General features: G+C 47.6%; 1 protein-coding gene across 1 annotated transcript in view; it reads right to left on the reverse strand.

Moving 5' to 3' along the window:
- Window positions 1-13,694, reverse strand: part of PTPRN2 (protein tyrosine phosphatase receptor type N2) — a 1,314,151-nt gene that overhangs the window by 183,932 nt on the left and 1,116,525 nt on the right. Inside the window, exon 13 of the mRNA XM_004372789.1 lies at window positions 3,605-3,817. Coding sequence (XP_004372846.1) covers window positions 3,605-3,817 — 213 coding nt within the window. The remainder of the gene's footprint in view (window positions 1-3,604; window positions 3,818-13,694) is intronic.

The following is a 13,694-nucleotide window of genomic DNA, read 5'->3' on the forward strand; positions in this document are numbered from 1 at the left end:
GTTAATACACCCAATTCTTTCAGATCTGAGCAAATCAAACTTTGATAGATTATCTCATAAGACTGATATCTTGTTAAGTGTCAAAAATCTAAGAGTCTGTCAAAAAAGATTTTATTTCCAATACGCAAAGCAAACAAAAATCTCTCTCTCTCTCTCACACACACACCTGTGAACTAAAAAAGCATTAAAACGTTGACTCCATCTATGACATAGTTCTACTTTGAGGAAGAAAAGATAAAACTATTTAAAGATGTTTACACTGGAATTTAGTAGTTTATAAACTACTTACTGGTTTGTAACAATGTTAGGAAAAACTTACTGATTATTCAAAAACGCTTCCTGATCCCCTGTAACTCGAAAGTCCCATGCCACGACTTACGTGCATGCACGGGTACTACACAGACTGTCAGTAACTTCAGTAGGAAGTACATTACGAGATGAGCCTTATATGGGCTGATACACACAAATACTTAATAAACAGTTGACATAATGAGTTGTCTCACAGTTCCTTCTAGAAGTATCTTGCAACAATACCAATGCTTGTGGTGTTTCAGTGAGAACAAGTTTATTCTCCTTTCAGACTCTAGGACTCACACAAGCAAGGGCATCAATGCTTCACCTAAAACAGCAATTCTGAGCTTCACTCCCTTCCACACTCTCATCAGAACTCCTGTTCTCCTTCTCTTTTCTTATCTTTCTGTACATAACAACACTTAGTTCTTTTGTTTGAAAGGGAAATTCATAATTATGGTATTAATGCAACTTATTATATTGCCACCTACCATTCTATCCTTTCTAGATTACTTCTAACCTAACTTACACAACCTTTTTATCTTCCAGAAACTTTTAAAAAATCAACGGACTGTTTCCATCATGTCCCATGAAATAAATCATAATATTAAATTGTTCAATTTTCCTTGTAACCCAGTGATAGAGAATTATGATGTGTGTGTCTGCAAGCTCACCTTTGTTATAAACCCGCTGCCGTCGAGTCGATTCTGACTCATAGCGACCTTATAGGACAGAACAGAATTGGCCCATAGGGTTTCCAAGGAGCGGCTGGTAGATTCATACTGCCCACCTTCTGGTTAGCAGCCAAGCTCTCAACCACTGTGCCACCAGGGCTCCTACCTTTGTTACAGCATTAGCTAAAAACAGTATTTCTAAAAATAAATAGATTGAATCAACAACTTTTCCTGGAATCTATCGCTTTATGTTTGTAATATTTTACAAACTTTTCAGGCAAATTTTTAAACTTGAAGAGATCTCAGTGGCAGCTCTGGAAAACCCAAATGAGCTATGGCTGCATTAATGAGTTAATACTTGTTTTATTTTCAAATGTAAATAGCTCTATTTATAACTACAAATTTATGAGGTCTTAAAATATTACTCAATTAGATACATTTTAAACTAAAAATCATGTAATCTCCTCCCCATTTGCCAAGTCCTACTCTGCTAAAAATAAATAAACAAGAACACAACAATAGCTGAGCACAAGCACTTTCTGACTAGTAAACAATCTACTTTGATGGGGGCAAAATCTCACCTTTAATCAAAGTAGTGCCCTAAAGGGTATTCGGTAGTGATTTCAAAACTAAGCCGAACAGAAACCTTTTAAATATTTCATTTCCAAATTTTCCTAGATAACAATTCTAAAGGAAAAGTGGTTTTTTTTTCTTTCTTTTTCCCCCTTTTTATTAATCTGAATTGAAGAAAAGCACACATTTCATTTACTGTCTGGATTACAGATTCTTATTAAACAAACCAGAGCTCATTATAAAATCAATATCAACTTAACCACCATGCCCGCAGGAGGAACAGCAAAAAGGTCACTCCAAGAAATTCAAACAATTTTCCTGCTGGAAGGGCACGATTTTAATTACAGATACTATTAATTAGAGCTGTCACTGGAAGATTTTTTTTTTTTCTGTTAATCATCACAAACTCAGTTTTAAGTATGCATTTTCAACCTGCATTTTTGTAAAAATTAGTCATTTCTACATGCAAGTCCAAGCTTTACATTCTATCAGTATTTTATATTTGAATTTCAAAGTATATCAAAGGATGCCAAGCTTTGTAAACATCCACGCCAGTATGATCTTCTGTCTTTCGCACATGGAACAGAATTGGTATAATAATTTATTGACTCGCTGACACAGTCTTGGCCCTGAAGCTCTGTTGTGGGTTTTTTTTTTTTTTTTTTTAATTGATGGTCTTTCTTAATAGAATTTCTGGATAAACTCTTACTCATTTATGTGATTTTTTTTTCCCCTTCCTTTTCAAAAGTGATTTTTCTTTTGCTCTGAAGTGCACTGCTACTGGAATACCGTCTTCAGCACACGGAAGGTCGCCATTTCTTCATCAGAAAAATGTTTTCCTCACCAGGCACGTAACCTCCTCTAGAAAACCGGAGGTTTTCTCAATTCAGTGACAATATGAAAACTTTTGAGGCAGGAGAAGTTATCTCCTGTCTCTCTTCAGCATAGCAATTTTATAAGCTCATCCCACAGCTCCTTATGTCAGACAGGGCTAGAGTGGCAGAGAAAAGCTAGCTCAGATGACCTCATAAGAGACGCACTGCTGAGCAATTTGGGGATATTCTTCTGGAAAGAGCTTGAGAGTCTCTCCCCAAACCCCGTGTAACTCTGATGATAGAATAATAATACGTGATTTATATGTGATTATAAAATCCAATATATTATTTATAAGGCCTATTATACATAATAATCAAGTGACTAGAGAAAACAAAGAATCTAACCCAATAGGAGAAAAGCTTTTACAAATATATATCTATTAAACTTTTTAAATGCAGATTAAGTAAATTATTTTACTTTCCCAAATGGTAAAGAAAATATATCCGAAATTAAATGATAATTTATTTTAAAAGAAATCAAATGCTCTGACATATATTCTGAGCCTGCATTGCTGTTAAAACTGAAGGCATATTTTCCTCACAGGACATCATAAAACATGAAATATATACTATAGTGCTTCCAAAATAATCTGTGATTTTTTTCTATGCCCAATTTGGTCTAAACCTGCCTTCTTCACGATCTCATTGGTTTCTAGTTTCTTTCCAGATTCATCTGTAATATTTCTGTACCGCCAGCCCACAGCTGCCACCATTGTTCTCATGGAAGGAGGCATCCTTGGTTTACCTCACATTTATCAGCATTATATTGCACTTTGTCCAAACAATAACAGAGGGTGGCAACAGATCAGGTCAGAGGACCTTTTCATGTAAGACCCTGAGGAAGTCAATGATTTAAGAGGCATCTTCAAACATCTACACAATCAATTCATCTTGCAACTCTGACATTTTTCATTAATAGTGGCCAAACTAAGAAAGATAACAGATAATACATAATTCATGTATTATACTTTTTCCACATTTCTGATTAGCAACTTGCTTTCACAGCTAACAGGAGACTGTCCAATAACAGCATAAGATTAATACAAAGAGCCAGAAAACTGTGGTTGCAATATATTTACATGAATGCTGATGCTAAAGTGTGAACAAATGAACAACTGCCAGGAATGGGGGAGGGCCCAGAGAGAAGCTGATGAGCTGAATACGCCAGTTTTTTAGGGAGTCTCCTTTTACCTGGTAAGCAGCGGTGGCATCTGAGCCTGGGTCCCCGCCTAGTCCAGAAAGGGTCTCCTTCAGCTTGTAGTGAGAGCTATGGCGCAGGCAGTAGATGGCCCCTGAAGCCAGGAGGACACCAATGATGCACGCAATGGAGACCAGGGTGAGGACCACGAACTTGGTGGAGTCTTCTTGCTCCACCTGACGAGGCAGAAGCTTGAGCTTGCTTTTCTACAGAAAAAGGAGAGGAGAATGCTAGTACTTCACAACTCATGACCTCTTAAAAACCCAAGACACACATCCTTTTAAAACTTGGAAATGTGCAATTCAACATACCACGATGCTGTGTTGGCATTAAAACAGCAACAGCAGGGATATACAGAACAGCACTACTCACATGAGAAGTTATTGCAAATAGTATATTACAAACTGAAACATTTTCAAGAGGAAAGTTAAAGGCATAACTTTTTTTTTCTTAATGGCAGCCATTTTTCAAATTAAACAATATAAAGTATTTGGCTGCTAATTTGCTGCCTTAAGTAAAATAAATTGTTTATCCCTTCTTTAAAAAGGTACAGGGGGAAATACAGCAATGTACCCAGATCATGCACAACAGAAGTCGCGGGTGGGGGAGTGAGAGCTGGAGAAAGGAATGAGGACCCCGAGGATCCCGCTGTAGTTACAAGTAACCATAGAACTCAAATAATGTCTTTCGCACACAACAGAATATGGGACTGGTTGGATGAATTTTCATAATATTCTTCTTAGTATTTCAGGTGATTTGTCAACCTGGAAATGGCTCTGCTTGCCTTCAAAGTCATGTTCACTTGTGTAACAGGGACCAGTGGAAGTCACTCTCCACACGAGTGTCTTCTGGACATATACTCTAACACTTTCACACCTAAGGGATTTTTTTTGTTTTGTTTTGTTTTGTTTTTTGTTTTGTTTTTTTACTCGAAAGGAACCAAGGAGTCACAAGACGCGTGGAAAAGGGTGGGTTGGGGAGTTAGGTTTTCAGCGGTGTAAAAAGTGGGCGTTCCAAACTCCTTCAGAGTCTGATGGCTTCATGGGGTAGGGGTGTAGGTAAAAATATGGGAAAGTCCTTTTGGTGCATGTCACTTGTCTCTGTGTGTTAAAAGGTGTACCCTAATCTCCCCTCATTAGCTTCATTATAAGGTATATTAGCAACAATTAAAAACGCAACAGGAAAATGAAAAGACCGGCCAGCAAATTGCGGGGAGACTCACTCGGCCAGCACACCCCTTTCACAATTACTAGGGAAATGAATTGAAAAGCACGCCCCTGCCTCAGTCCTGGTTGCTACAAGATGAGAACAATTAGCAAACTCCTTTCCACCACCTAATTTCGCGTGGTAACAAAATGGATTTTTCCCCATGAATGCCTGGCCGGCCTATTCATTATCTCTCTTCTATTAGTAATTTTCTGCTCCGTATTCAGCTACCCAACTCTTAATTTCCTCCTGTCTTGCAGTGTACACAGTGCCTCGTATGTCAGGCCGGGTCCATTTTTATCTTGTAATCATAAAGGCCACCAAAGCAATTATCGCTGGTCTTGACTGGAAAAGCTGGTCATTAATTAGCCTCCTTTTGCCTTCAGTACAGCGGATTAGCTAGTGCTGGGACTGAGTTAATGGAAACGCGGGATAAATGAGAAAAGACTCCCAGATCTTCTTGCCTGGATGCACGGCTCTCGGAGGAGGACTGTTAGGTTTGTAAACCGCGGGAGGTGGACTCAGGAGAGGGGAACGGAGGGGGAGGTAAAAGAAAGAGGAGGCGGAGAACCCGGTAAAGAGGGAAAGAGGGGGAGGGAGGGAAAGTGGGGAGAGCCGAGAATGACAGAGGGAGGGAGGGAGGGGGAGAGACGGAGCGAAAGAGCTGGGGGCGTGCTGCGCGGGTTCGCGAATCTGGTGCGGCCGCAAATCCGCAAATCCGGTGGCTGCCGCTGGGTCCCCGTGGCGCAGCACTTTCTCTCTCCGCCGTGGAGAGTGCGGAAAGGAGACCCCCCCCCTCCCCTGCTTCTACCCAGCCCCTCCTTGCCCCCGGCCTACCCAGGCACCCAGAGCCTCTGCCAGACAGAAGTCACCCCCAAGAACCGTCCAATCCACCCCCCCCACCAAGGCAGCCAAAGCTCTCCCCCCACGCCATCCCCTCAGCTCTCCTGCACCCTCTCCTCACGCGGGGTGAGAGCCCAAACCAAATAAATTGGAGGTATCCAACCACGACGCGGCATCATCAAGCAGTGGAGGGGAGGGGAGAGGCGCCCTCCCCGTGCAGCGCACCGCCGGGAGCCCGGTGTGGGGACCCAGAGCGGCGCGCGTGGGTCCCGGACCGGCTGACGGCAGCGATGGAGGGGCGCCCCTCAGGCCCGCCTGGGTTCTCCTCCTCTCCGGCGAGCGGCGTTTGATTGTTGGCGTCTGTCCAGCAGCATATTTAAAGCGGCCCCCGCCGGGGTCTTGCGCGCCGCCTCCAGCTCCTCCTCTCCCCGGCCCGCCGGCCGCCCCCACCCTTGCCCGGGATGCCGGGAGGGGCGCGCAGATTCCGAAAGCTGGCTGCAGGCTGGAAGAAAGGAGGGCTTCAGGAACTCGTGGCTTCGGAGACTCCGGCGCCTGGGACGCTCTTCACGGAGCGCGCACAAGCGTGGGGTCCACCGCCGGGGCCGGGGGCTGGCGGACGGGACTCGCCCCGCGGCCGCCTGGGATTAGCATTTCGCTTTCAAGGGCCGCCGTTCCCTCCAGCTTTGGGTGAGAGGTCAAAATCTACATCTAAATGGGAGCCTAGTTTGAAAAATGAAGGTTCCTCGCCCTCCCCGCGCAGGGCCAAGCTACGGCGTGAGGGTAGGCGACGCCGCCCTTTCCCGGGTAGGTGTCCAGCACTCCAAACCCCAGGCGCCGAGACCCTTCAGGGTGCGAGCCTCGAGCACGCGTCGGACTCCGCGCCTGCCCCGAGCATCCAGCGGGATCAGCGCCTTTTCCGTGGCCGACAAACAAGGCGACCACAACAAAGGAAACCGTGCTAGAAGGCCGGTAGAGAGGCTCAGCTGTTCAGCCACGCGGGCGAAGCGCGCACAGCCATCCCCGGCACTCCGCGCATCAATCACGAAAAGCTCTCGAGTCCCACACGCTCGCACGCGGGGACACAGCAATGGAGCCATGCCACTGGCGCCCTACCCGGTATACGATTGTTCGTATTGGGGAAATTGGATATTCTGAGGGCCTAGGCGTACGTCTGTGCTTGTAAACAGGGATTTACCAACCCTCCCGCCTGGAGATGTTAAACGCGCACAGGCGCTCTATAGCAAAACTGGCTCCCTGGGTGCACTCATAACACACCCCTTACGTGATGTACACATCAGTGCACACTCTGGCAAACGACCACACGCATACTAAAACCACACTTATAAACATGCTGCCACACAAGTTCACTTCCAAGTAACCCCCAAACTAACCTTTCAGTATTCGGATAATCCGTGAGGGTCTGTAACAGGTCTTTACCCCTTTAAAGAGCACAAAACAAACACGCGCACAGCTTTAATGTAGCGTAAAACTCGTTGCCGTCCAGTCGCTTCCGACTCACAGCGACCCTATAGGACGGGGTAGAACTGCCCCATAGGGTTTCCAAGGAGCGGCTGGTGGATTTGAACTGCCGACCTTTTGGTTAGCAGCAAGCTCTTAACCACTGCGCCACCGGGGCTCCGTTAATGTAGTGTTAGGTGAATGGCAACTGAGACCTAGCAATGAGTTACACTACTACAGAAGCAGCCGGACTGCGCTTGTATTTTAAGTCGGGCTTTCGCCTCGGCTCACAGAACCCGGCCAAGGTCGGGGCCAGACGCGCGCGGCCGGGCAGGTGTTCACAGCAAGAGGAAGGCGCACTGGGGTGGGGCGATTCACCCTGGGACCTTTGCGAAGCGTTTTGTACGCGAGCTAGGCACCTAGCTCGCGACGCCCGCACAGCGTGCTGCTTTGAGCTGCTAACCCACCGGCGGGTACTATTCGCCGGGAGGGCGGCCGAGCCTCCCGGGGCTCGGGGCTGCGGGTCCTCTTGCCGCCGCTCCCTCACACAGAGCGTTTGGAATTCATTCAAAGGTCAAATAATAACGTCAAGGATAGTGATTTCCGAAAGAGTTCTGGTCTCTCCGCTGTGCGCGCCCCCACTCCTCTTCCCACCTAGCCTAACCCCCTTTGGGTCCCAATCGCTAGCGGAGGAGAAAGGAAAGAGGTAAGGAAGAAGGAGGAGGGGGACCCAATGCCCTATGAGCTCCATTTTCTCCACTCCTGACTCCCCGCTGCCCGGGCCAGTGCTAGTCGCCGCCCGGCCTCCGCTCCCCCGACGGGGGAAGGGGTGGCCTGAGGTCCCAAGGTTCGCCGCCCCGGCCTATCCTCAAGAAGACTCTTCCTCCAGAGAGGGGGATAGGAGATGAACCTGCACCCGCTGGCAATCCAGTGGCGGAGAGGCCTAGACAGACGAGGCCTCTGGTGACGGTGGGCAATGCCCAGGCTTTGAGGGTGGAGAGCACTGCGGTCTGGCGAGTCCTGGACGCGGCGGGGTGAAGGCAAGGGGAGAATCTGACTGTGAGGGGAGACAGGACACTGGCTGGTGGGGTGACCGGAGAGACGGAGGCTGAAATCTAGGACACAGGATCTTAGGTCTCGGCTGGGAAATCCTGCCTGCCCCGGGGTGGGGGGACGGCAGCGCCTGTCCTGCGGGCACCTCAGACGGAACTTGAAAAGTTACTTTTCCCTGGGGCCGCTGTGCGCACACCCCGAGTTGCGGGTTCCAAATGCCCTTCCTGGAGCTGCTGCAGGGAAGGGTGGCGGGGGTCACGGGAGCGAATCCCGGAAAAAAACAAAAATTTAGAAAAATTATTTTTTTAAACAGAAAAAGGAAAAGGTGAACTTTCCTTGGCATAGTGATTGTTAATAACTTTACGATATTTTTTTCTTCCTCTTCGTGGAGTTTAAAAAAAAACTTAAAACTCTTGCTAAACATGAGCTTTAAGAAAAAAAAGTCTAATATTGGTTTAAAAATTAATCTAATCCAGAAATACTGTTGGTGCGCGTCCCGGCCTCCCGTTGACTACTTCTCTGTGTTGGCCTCCCAAAGGCAGAGCTACTGCGTCTGCACTACAGGTTCTTTTCTGAAATCTTGTTCTTGGACTGGGCTCGGAAGAGAGTTCCAGTACTAATTAGAGGCATCTTGTCAGTCTGGACTTGAAATTGAAAGAAAATAATGTTTAAATATTTATGACTCTGACATTTACAGTCAGGCATCTTTTAAAAGCAGAACACCTCTTTTTGTACTGTGGCAGCTTGGTTTATTGAAAGTTTGGGAACAGAGGAGAATGAGTGAGGTGGAAGAAGCAATCCTCAGAAGCATGGTCATACAAAGAACCTGTGCACATATCCGTGTATCTGAGGGTGTAAGATACATACACATGCAAGCACTTAATGCTAAGTTCCTTAGGTGCAGAATAGTAGATTTAAAAAATCAGGAATAATTAAGCCATTATATCAAGCTAGCTGTATCCTGAGAGTAAACTGAAGTACAATATTGATATTTCTTCCACTCAACATCCCCATCTGCAACTCCTCTAATTTAGAGTATAAAGTATTGCAAATGTTGTGATTAAAAGAAATATATGGCCATAGAAGACAATTTGTGGAGCTGCTCTTAGAAATTAGAGTCTGCAAACATTGTCTTGATCTATTTATTTTGATCTGTGCTCGTATGTAAAGGTGCATGGGGCTGCCTTTACATCGTCTCCTGAGCCATTTAAGGTAAAATGTCTTCAAAAGTTCTTGTTGCTGTCCATCTGGTATGATTGAAAGAAAAGAAAAAAGAACATTCCATACCCAAACCCAATTATGAAAACTGAGGCAGCCATAGAAATACAAAACTTCATGGTAATAAATACTTGTTGACAGGTAGCAAAATGTAGCCTTTTTCCAAGGATGTGTAATGTAGCCAGTTAATAAGAGGAACTCATTATCTAAGGCACTGACTTGCATTTTAAGGCATGCTTGTACCAAAAGCTTATGGACATAGGCATTCAATTTCATCAACATTAAGCTTCTAACACTGTCAATGTTTTTGTTCGTATTATATCTAAGGAATTTGATTTGCAAATCCAGCCTCATCCTGTACTTTTCTGCACTTTTACTTTAGTATAATTGTAAAAATTAGAAATTAGTTTTAGCAACTACTGAGTTCCTGTAACAACTGTGTCTTTCATTTGCTAGGCCTTAGAACTATTTGGAAATTTTATGCTGAATTTACTGAAGTATATTTACTAAAATACAGTAACTATCACTTTAAAGATAAAAAATAATTTTTTTAAACAGCTTTCAGGCCATGGCAAGTGACCAAACTTAAAAATATGGTGGTGGTGGGGTGTCTTAAAATATTTTTGAAGTATTTTTTAAAGCTGTTAACTGAACTATTTTTAATTTGGAATTCGCCACAGAATTCTAATAAATGAGAGAAGTCAGGCAGAAATAATCATGTATTAATTCTCTGCATTACAAAATCTTTTCAGAAGCTATTATCAGAGCAAGAGGCATTGTGGTCTGAATTCAGGGTGGGAGAAATCCTTTGTGCAACTGAAAGCTATTGTTCCTCTGTGCAGATGAAATTGTACTTGCAAATCTGCCATTCAAGTAGCCAAAAAAAAAAAAAAAGAAGAAGAAGAAGAAGCCTATATAGGCAAAAGAAAAAAATCATCAAGAAAAAATTATTTTTAAATACAAACTTTAATAAAAATAAGTTGGGATGTGCTGTTTCAAAGTAGGCTATTGTTTTTTTCAGGCATAGACAAAAGTAAATATACAAAAAATTATAGTTTATTTGCGATCTTTAAACACTCCTAAAACATCAGTTTTAAGGTTACTCTGTTTTAAAATATCAGGGAAAATTTACAATATGGATGCTTGAAGGGAGGGGGAACCCTCACGTGAGCTAATTGTTAGTAGGGCTTGATAAATAGCAAATTGTCTCGGACAGAATAGAGAAAAACAGACAATTCAGAACAGGCGAAAAGGACTGACTCACTAAGAGAAAACATGCTCAAAGCCATCTTTCATCAGATTTACTGCAGGCATTTTTATTACATTAAAACTCAAATTTAGCCGATAAACTTAAGGCACCCACCCCCCCGGTTTTGGCATGCATATTTGGTTCGTGAGGTCTTGTGTAATACACACACACACACACACACACAGCCCTTCACAATCCGGCTTACTAGGGTAGCACGTTGGTCTTGAAGAATAAGTTCTTCCCCAAAGAACCAAACCCTTTTCAGGATTGGGGATTTTTACTTTACCTCCTTCAGGGAGGATAATAAACCACATCCGGAAGATTGTCTAGCGTCGCTTGTTAGGGCACCGCTGTGCCACTACTTTGAGTAAATGCCAAGGCAAACGGAGGGTCAGTTTTCCGTCTCTCTAGGGGAGGTGAAACTCGGAAGGCCTAGGGCTTTCTCACCTTCTCCTCCCCCCGCCCCCGTCTTTTCCTCCAGTCCCTTTCCCCTTTATTTGTAAGATCCCTACAGAGGTCGGAAAGATTAGACCACAGCGCCGGACACAAAGGGTAGATGGGTTCCTGGGACCCGCAGCTCATTCCAACCACTGAGAAAGGTCACCGCGCGGCCCGCCGCCTCCCATTCACCGCGCCGGCACAATGCCGACGCCGCAAGCTTGCTCGGCGCCACAAAGCGCGCCTGACGCTGCGGCCGCGCAGGAGGGATTAATAGCCCCAACAACGACCGCATCAAACCAAGAATCCAGGGAGTTCAACAAGGCCCAACCGACAAGCACCTCCTCTGCCTAACCTGCTCCACCTCACTCCCACCCCCATTCTCAGGAGCCAAGTGGAGTTGACTTGGCTGGGGCGGGGTGTGGGTGGGCATGCTCTTCTGAGTTGGATAAGAAGAGAAGAGCTTCCATCACCCTCCCATGCTCAAACCATTCACCTCCTTCACACCTTCTCTCCCATCCTAAATTCTGAGTTTCGGCGACGGTGGAAAGCCGTTGGCTTGGATAAAGCCCAATCAGGGGAAAACCACGGATCCACTGAATCCTTGATTCTGGAGGGGTAAGGCTTCCCCAGCCAGGGGCTTCTGAGAAGAAACCCCGTAGCGTCAGGGAGGCGGGGACTGCGCGGCCCAGGTCTGCGCGCGTGGCTTGTCGCCCGTGGCGCGCCAAGGCCCGGGAGCGCGTGGCGCAGCGGAGCGCCGCGCAAAGGCACTGGCCTGGGTCCGCTTCCAGGAACCCCAGAGTGGGCGGCTGTCTCCCGATTTAGATCAGCAACTCAAACCCGGAGCAGGAAATCACTGAGGTGGACTAGGAGGACGGAGGCGAGGCAGACGATGACAGCGAAGACTGCAGAACCACTCCGTCTGGAGAACTCGCGGCAGCGCCCCCAAACTTCAGCGACCGTGCCACGCTGGCGAGTGCCTTTGGGGACGTCTCCGCGTCCGGGAGGCTCAGCGCTGCGGTCCGCGGGCGAAGGGGACAGGCACCGTCGGCAGCTCGTCGCCTCTCTCTGGGTCTGGGGTGACGCGGTGTTTGTGTATTTGGGGGGGGAGTAAGGTATTGTGGGCTCCGGAGATTGTGAAGCGACCTCCCCCAGCTGTCCAGCGTGGAGCGGGGTGGGGACAGGAGAGGACGCGCAGCGAGCTTAGCGCCTCTCAGCGGAAGGACTGAGCCACAGCCGAGTATGGACTAAGAAGAAAAAGGGCGGGAGACTTTTATCTGGCTTTAAAAGCTATGTTGCTGCTGTTGTAACACCTAATTTTGGGGTCCGCTAGAGTCTCTAGCGAGGCTTCTCTAAAACTACGAAGTAGGCCTATGTTCAGAACTACACAGAGCGCTAACGGGTGGATGAAATAAAACCCCTAGTTCAAACAGCTCTGCGTCCAAAGTTTCTTTCCCCGGGCGAGAAGCGGGCCGCCTCACCAGGGGGGAGCCCGAAGAAAGCAGCAGTTTCTGTTTGTGAGAAGGGAGGTGGCCTCTCCCAGGCGTTTCTCAGACAAGTTGAGGGCTCGTCCCCTCTCATGGGACGGTCCCACTGGCTCCCTCCCGCATCCTTCCCTTGGAGCACCCTGGTGTTCTCTAGACCCGATACCTGCTAGGAGATTGCGGCGGCACAGAGGGTGCGTTCCCGGAATCAAGTGAGGAACGGCGAAGAGCGCCCCCAAAATGGGGCTGAGAAGAAGAAAATCCCTCCACGCTGGCTCCCCTCCCTCCTGGCTGCCGTTTCTCATGCCATTCACACACACTACCTATCCTCAGGCCCCCAGTTCCCAACACGCCCGTATCTGAACGACCTGAACTACGCGGGAGTAGCGAGCGGCGTGACAGGAAAGGGGGATAAGTGTTCGGGTGAGAGAGAAGTAAACAGGCAACAGTTTCAGCCCTTGCTGGTGCGGCTTCCCCGGGGCGCTTTGCCTGGGCAACTGCGCTCCCCCTCCCTGCCATATGTGTGCTTTGGTAGACCTGCCCTTCGCCGGCTTATCCCTGCATGCCCATCCCAGCCGAGCCCACTTGGGAACTGTCTTCCAGACCCAGACGTCCCTATCAAGCCCGGAGCTTTTACAGGTGTCTTTCCGCCTAGTCAGATTTCGTCACCGGCCTCGGCACCTAAACGCCAAACCTGCCCAGCCGAGTCCCCCATGCCCACCCTCCACCCTGCTTTCCCATTACCCATCCCGCCACCCACGAGTCTCGCGATCCCCTCGGTTGGTCCCTCCTTCTCGCTCCTTCCCCACCCCATCTCCTCTTCCCTTCCCCAGAGCTGAAAAGACTTGCCCCGCCAGTCCCGCGCCCTGGACAGGGCGCCCGCTGTTACCTGCAGCTGTCCCGGCGCCGGGCGCCCGAGCCCGAGAAAGAGGAGGCGTGTGCACAGCCCAGGGGCTTCAGTGCCCGGCGGCCAGGGAGACAAACGCCATCACCGATAGCCAGGCTGGTCCCCTCCGCCAAAAACAACACACAAACGGCGAAATCCTTCTTAGGACCACAAACTTCTTCCCAGGCCGGCGAAGACAAAGGTGCCGGGCGCGGTAGCGGCGGCGGCGGCTCCCGCGGCAGCAGGCG

Source organism: Trichechus manatus, unplaced genomic scaffold (genome assembly GCF_000243295.1).
Source record: "Trichechus manatus latirostris isolate Lorelei unplaced genomic scaffold, TriManLat1.0 scaffold00020, whole genome shotgun sequence".
In the NCBI taxonomy this organism is placed as follows: Eukaryota; Metazoa; Chordata; class Mammalia; order Sirenia; family Trichechidae; genus Trichechus; species Trichechus manatus.